Raw genomic sequence first — 6469 nt, 5'->3', positions numbered from 1 at the left:
GAAACCCATACCTGACCTGGAAATACCATGATTACCTGCAATAAAACAGTTTGAGTTGATTAAAAATGGATGAAATGAGAGGATTAGGGTAGAGAGGAGCTAAAAAGAGACAACTATAGTTTATGAAATAGAAAGAGAAGGAAGACATGAGGACAACGTGAGGACAACATGAGCCCATTCTAGACCTGCTCTTCATGGAAAGACCATAAATAGACAAATTTAGTTGATGAAATAGAAAGAAAACAAAAGATTTCAACAACATCAATTTATTTTCACATCTCAGTCACATAACTTTACGGATTTTTGAATGTCTTTTCCAGTATTTAAGGTACATCTGGGCAAGAAATAACTATTAAAGAAACCTACACAGAATGCATACTGACTTAAAATAAAGCACAAATGTTAAAGATGAAATATGTAAATCAATGTTCAATTGGATCAAGATGAACGTCACAAACAGCAGCTTTAACCTACTCAAAGATACAAAGCTTTAATTTGATTATGTAAAAATAAACATCAATTGCATTATCGTCTTTGTTAAGAACCTCTTATAAAGAAAAAAAAATGACAGTAACCGCCAAACCCCCAAAACCATGTATTTAATCATAGTTCTTTATTATATAATCAGAGTATATTCAATGTACTTACTAGTTTATAAAAAAAATTGGTAACAATCACATCAATGCTCTAGGGGCAGAGGTTTTTAAATGGTGTGTCAGAAAAGAAGCATAATTTTTCACATTTTCAACATTAAGGTTATGTAGACTTATGACAACAGTCCTCTTAAATTCTTAACCATTAAAAAAAAAAAAAAAACTTTGTCATGAAATTTTGACAATTCATTCTTTTCAACCGAACAAAAAATTTCTTTAATCTAGTGCCACCAGCTGGCAAAAAAAAAGTTATTTAAAAAGTTTTTTCATCACAAAAAGTTAGCGAGAATTCAAAACAGTACGCTTAACTAAAGTGTAAGGGGTCGGCGGCGTTGCACGAGTAACGTACACGAAGCGGACGGTCCAAAGCCACGCTTCCACTATAATCATATATCATATAATCAATGAAACTGTCGACACCGTACAGAGAGCAGCGCGTATGCTCTGGAGATCGGCTCTACAAGGGTCAAAACCGCACAGTTTTCCATTTTTTTTACACCAGGTGTGTGAAAAGGATCATAAAGTGTCTACATGTCTTTTAAATTAACCTGTGTTATCTTCCCGTTAACCATCAACTTGTCACTCCAGGGCAAAATTCTGATGTTTTTGTCGCTTTTTCTGATTTATTTCCAGCTTTTGGTGCTTTTTTTTAAAACCTCTGCTGGTTTAATAACAGGTTTTATTATTCTTATTCTTGGAATTCATGGTCAACAAACCTCATTTATATCAAATTATACATACGTTTTTAGTTAAAAACAGAGAAATTATGAATTATTTTGATTAATAGTGAAGATCAGAGGATGTTGAGTGGATCTCAGATGGGTAGATGTCAAAGTTTTGTCCGGATACTGTTTTGAAACCATTAAAAATAAGAATTTAAATGCTATAAGATTAATTACTTTTACCTGAAGAATGTTATATGGAATGATCCATGTTTTTTGGGGGTAATTTGGTTGAAAGAAATCCATTTTTCAGATTTAATATACTTTGAAACAGGTCAATTTGACCCAAGGACAACACGAGGGTTAAACTACCGACATACAGGAAACAACGTAATGACTATGAATGCGAGAATTGGCAGTTTGATTTTGATTTTGATTTCAATTTCTTGTTTCCCTGCCCTGCTCCCTCTGTGAACAGCTGGCAGTAGACGGATGTTTCACAGCGCTTTGCCGGCTTCAAAAACTGAAGGAACAACGATCCTAAAGCAAAAGGTCTCCGTCTCGCCTGTGACTCACAATCCTACGCCGTATGTGCAGAAGGTGAAGTCGGTTAAGGATAAATTCTGCGGCACGTACGCTCCACTAACGGTCCGCATATGTTACACATTCAATGTAGCCAAATCTGAAGTGCTAACATGACGTATATCATGCTAACTTTAGCATGATAACTTACATAATGATAGCATATACCTAACAGATATGATACATCATAACAGAAAATGTACACATAATGTTAAGAACAACATATCAATGCTCTTACAATTGCTCAGCTCTTTTTTACTTATTTTTCAACCATTAACTCACTTTTGTTCTGGTTTATATTAACAAGCGACCCAATACCGGATAAGCGGATGAAGATGGATGGATGGATTTATTAACACATGGCTGCAGCCATGGCATGTTTTTCATTGATACCAAAAGAAATTGATAACTCTCTTTAAGAAACCTCTCTTTTCTTTTCTCTCCTGTTTTTCTTCAGACAATTCTTCTTCTGTTTTTGTGAGTTTGTCTCGTTTAGCTACTCTGGAGATGATTTTTGCCTTTTCCTTCATTGCCTCCAAAGACTGAATTCGTGCCGTGTAACCTTCTTTTGCCTCCGACTTTTCTCCCTCAATTAGCATGTCGATGTACTCTGGAGTGGTCAGAGGGTTAGGCCTCAGGGCGATCTCTTGCAGACGAGTTATAGATTGAGCCGACTGATCCATGAGGGAAACGATCATGTCTTGCAGGTGAACAATCTCTTCCTCTTGCCTCTCAATCAATTCCTGAACAGTCATCTTTTCTTGTGTAGCTTTTTTGTACTTGTCTTTTAGCTCCAGCAGTGTCTGCTTCTCTTTTACTCTAACATACTCCCAGCTGTATGTTTGGTTGAAATGCACATTCCAGATGCATTTACCAGGGCAGACAGTGCACCTCCCTGTCCTATCCATTGATGCACAGCCATGTTTTTGGTCATCATCTGCTATCGCACACGGATAGTGGCATGTTATTGAACACTTCTGGCAGTTGGTAATGTACTCTCCTTTCTTTGTGAGCTGTTTTTTGACTGGCTTAATAACATCCACCTCAATCTCAAAGTTTTCATTTGAAGTCATGGCTGTTTCATGCTCTTTAATCTTTTCTTTGGTTATCCTTATTTCTTCAAGTTTTGCTAATCCAGCTTTAACTTGCGGTTGCAAACCTTCAACTGCTGTTTCAAGATGCTTTCGCTCTTTTAAAACCTCTTGGGTCATGAGCAAGCTTTTGGTCGTTATTTTTTTCAAAGCAGTGAAGAACTTCTCCATACTTTTGGCACCCATGTTCCAAAACATTTCATCAAAGTTGGCATCATCCTCATCAGATTCCCCATCACAGGCCCTGTCACTGCTGCTTCTGTTATCTGCAAACACTGCAGAGTTGTTGAACTTGAAGTGAACTGGAAGCCCTATATCATTTTTTGGACATGGAACCCCAGAGGCGCTTATTGCCTCCAGAACGGGTGGCTGCTTGCCATCTGCAAAAGTCACCAGCATCTGAATGTTCTCTGCCACATCTTTGCCAAAAATGGAGAGTACCGAGTCAAACACATATCGTTGCGTTGCTGTTAGTCGTGCAAGAGAGGCCTGGGTAACAAAACACACTGCATCAATCTCACTTACCCCATTAGCAGAGGTAAAAAGCCTCCTGATTTGCTCTGTGATCTCCCTGTCTCTGCCTATTCCTCTTGTGTCCCCAAACCCTGGAGTGTCCACAATGGTCAGAGAGAAGGGGACTTTAAACCCCTCTTGGTAGTTGATTTTGTACACAGTGGCTTTAGATGTCTGACTTTCAGATTGGGATCTCGTCTGATCCTCCTTGATTAATTGAAATCTGAAATTGTCCTTCCACTCTATACCAACAATGTAGTTGATCATTCCATTGATAAGAGTGGACTTTCCTGATCCAGTTGCTCCGAGAAGCATTATTGTGCGATTTTGTCTCATGCTTTCTTTGCCAAGGTTATACCTCCGGCATCCATCGACATCCATATCTTCTTCTTCCAAAGGCAGTTTGTAAACTGATGGAGATTCAGAATTTATTCTCTTGCTAATATGTTTGAGAAAATCGGCAAGGCGTGCAAATTCACGTTTTGTTGTGCGGACATTAACAGAGATGCTTTCTTTGCTTCTGCCAGATACACCACAATCACATCTGACTCTGACAACATATTCTGTCTCTGACTGAAGCCCTGATATGATCGCCTTTTCAGCTCCTGCCATCATTTCCTTCCATTTGAGATCTTCCTCTTTAACCCTGTTGTCTGTTTTGGCAAACTCCACGATGTAGCTCAAAATGTGCACATCTTGTCCAAGCTCAGCAGGTTTCTCCCAGCTAACTGATATCTCACTTGAATTTGGTTCAACTTCAGATTTTCCAGGAGGGCTGCAAGGTAACGTTTTAGTGGAACCAGGGACTTCATTGGCTGGCCCAACACCTACTGAGGTCACTGCTCTACATCTGAACATATACTCTGTGTTAGGACTCAGATCGCTCACTGAGACTTCTTCAGCTTTTGATGCTGTCTTCTGTTTCCATCCCTTCTCTCCACTGACACAGTACTCCACAGAGTAGGAGGTGATGTCCTCTGCTCCAAATCTGGGTGGAGAGATTCTCAGCGTCACACTGTTGTGGTTTATATCACTTACTGCCACTGTTTCAGGCTTTGATGGCGGCTCAAAGTCCTCACTGACAGAAAAGCCATCTTTATAAAGGTAGATGCTTGAACCTTTGTGTGTCTCATTTGTTGAACCTACTGTCAGGAACTTAATGGTCTTGTTCTCTTTGTTGGCCTCTGCAAAGTCACTAAAGAGCTTTGCTTTGTTCCGCAATGAATCAGCTACTTTCTTTGAAAGGTACCATTGTTCTTTCTCTACATCTTGGGTATGTGCACCTTGAGGGTTTTCTGGTGTTTGTTTTAAGTAGTTCAATAAAGCTGAGAGGTACGGTTCATCACTTCCAAGTGAGGTGAAAACAAAACACACAGCATGTTTAGCACTGAGAATTTCCTCATGAAGACCATTTGGAGAAGGGACAATCTTGGTGTTGGTCATCATGTTGGTGAAAGACTTTAACATGCAGATTTCTCTCTCTTTACAGTCCATCCACTCGTGCAGGTTTTTGCTGTTGAAAGGAGAAGAATGTCTCCTCTTCAGGATCTCTGCGAGCCCAGCCTCCTCTTCTCCTCCTCCTCGGATTGACGGTAGTTTCTTTGCCAAGATTCGTTGGAATTCCAGCTTGAACTCACAGGACATTTCTTTAAAACCTTTAATCTTTTTGCCAATCTGTGGGAACTGCTGAGCAGTGGTGGTCCTCAGTGCATCATTGCACCTCATTTCCACCTCACCAACATCCTCCAGGACACTCTGTGAATCTTGAACTAATCTTATACTTATCTGACGGACAAGTTTGGCAGCATTAGAATCTAAACTTGTCAGGGGCAACAGCCAGACCTTCATTGGTACGGCGTTTTCTCCGTTGGCTCCCAACAATTTTGGGAGGCTTTGGTAGACTTCTACTGCATCCTGAAAGGATGTAGGAGATTTCTGAATTGAAAAGTCTCCAAAGAATCTGCAGGAGAATGTGTCAACATGTTCTTTGTCCTTGTCTTCCATTTTCAGCGAACCTTCACCCTCAATTGCAAAGCAGGGAATCTTCTTTATCATCACCTTCAAGTTGCCCTGAATGTCTTGATGATCTTCCTTGTCAGAGACATCACGGTCAAAGACAAAGAAGGCTTGTGCCCCATAAAGGACACCTGTGACTACATGTGTTGCTAATCCTTTGTCAAAGACATCTGGATGCTTCACATTGCCTCTTCCGAGGTGATTCATCGACAGTTCCCGAAACTTTGTGGTAGCTTTGTACTTCAGAGTTACTCTGGCCTGATTTTTGGAAGTCTTATGATCATTCAGGTATTTGGCCGATCCTTCAACCTCAACAAGTCCCCCTAAAAAACTTGCTTTTAGAGAGGCTTCAACTGTTAGCGCTGAGGATTTATCCTCAATTGATTCAGAAGCAACTATCTCAAATTCACTGTTGTGTTGTGGTCTTTCTCTTGTATTTTTTTCCAAGTCATCACAGTCCCACAGTGTCATGCCTGCCAGAAAAGAATTAAAAGGAAGTTATACTTTCTTTTAGTGCATGATATAAGCTTGGTTTAGAGTTTTGTCATTCAGTTACATTTAATGTCTTTGCATGTGGATCCTTACCAGGGACGAGTGAATCTTGGCGGCAGTCGTATAGCATCCCGAGGCTGAATGGCCGGCCGAGTGCAGCCACCTCTATTGTTCTGCTGGCTTCAGCCATCCCTTAGTCTAGACTAGAAAAAAAAGAAAGTATGTTAGATTATGGCTCATCAGCTTTTCTGACGTCTTGTATAGTTTCTTTAACCTTCCTATGGTGTTAGGGTCCCGATGGACCCGTTTTGAGTTTTAACATGCATAAAAGCACTTCATACATTTGTTTTTTGAGTTGAAACGTTTTGACTTTGTCAGGGACTTTTTTTTTACTAAATTATAAAGTGCTCTGGTGAAAAAAATGACTTTTGTGGTGTTCGGGTCATTTGTGACCCGGTTA

General features: G+C 39.9%; 1 protein-coding gene across 1 annotated transcript in view; it reads right to left on the bottom strand.

Annotated features, from left to right (window-relative positions):
- Positions 1 to 1796: 1796 nt before the first annotated feature.
- LOC117954584 overlaps positions 1797 to 6469 on the bottom strand; it is a 7630-nt gene continuing 2957 nt past the window's right edge. The window contains exons 2-4 of the mRNA XM_034888495.1: positions 6103 to 6212; positions 2256 to 5990; positions 1797 to 2202 (exon numbers count right to left, since the gene is read on the bottom strand). Of these exons, the coding sequence (XP_034744386.1) occupies positions 2281 to 5990; positions 6103 to 6199 (3807 nt within the window). The 5' untranslated portion in view covers positions 6200 to 6212 and the 3' untranslated portion in view covers positions 1797 to 2202; positions 2256 to 2280. The remainder of the gene's footprint in view (positions 2203 to 2255; positions 5991 to 6102; positions 6213 to 6469) is intronic.

The sequence above is a fragment of the Etheostoma cragini genome, chromosome 12 (assembly GCF_013103735.1).
Source record: "Etheostoma cragini isolate CJK2018 chromosome 12, CSU_Ecrag_1.0, whole genome shotgun sequence".
NCBI lineage: Eukaryota > Metazoa > Chordata > Actinopteri > Perciformes > Percidae > Etheostoma > Etheostoma cragini.
Note: the sequence above shows the minus strand (reverse complement) of the source record. Positions and strands in the feature narration are given on the sequence as shown.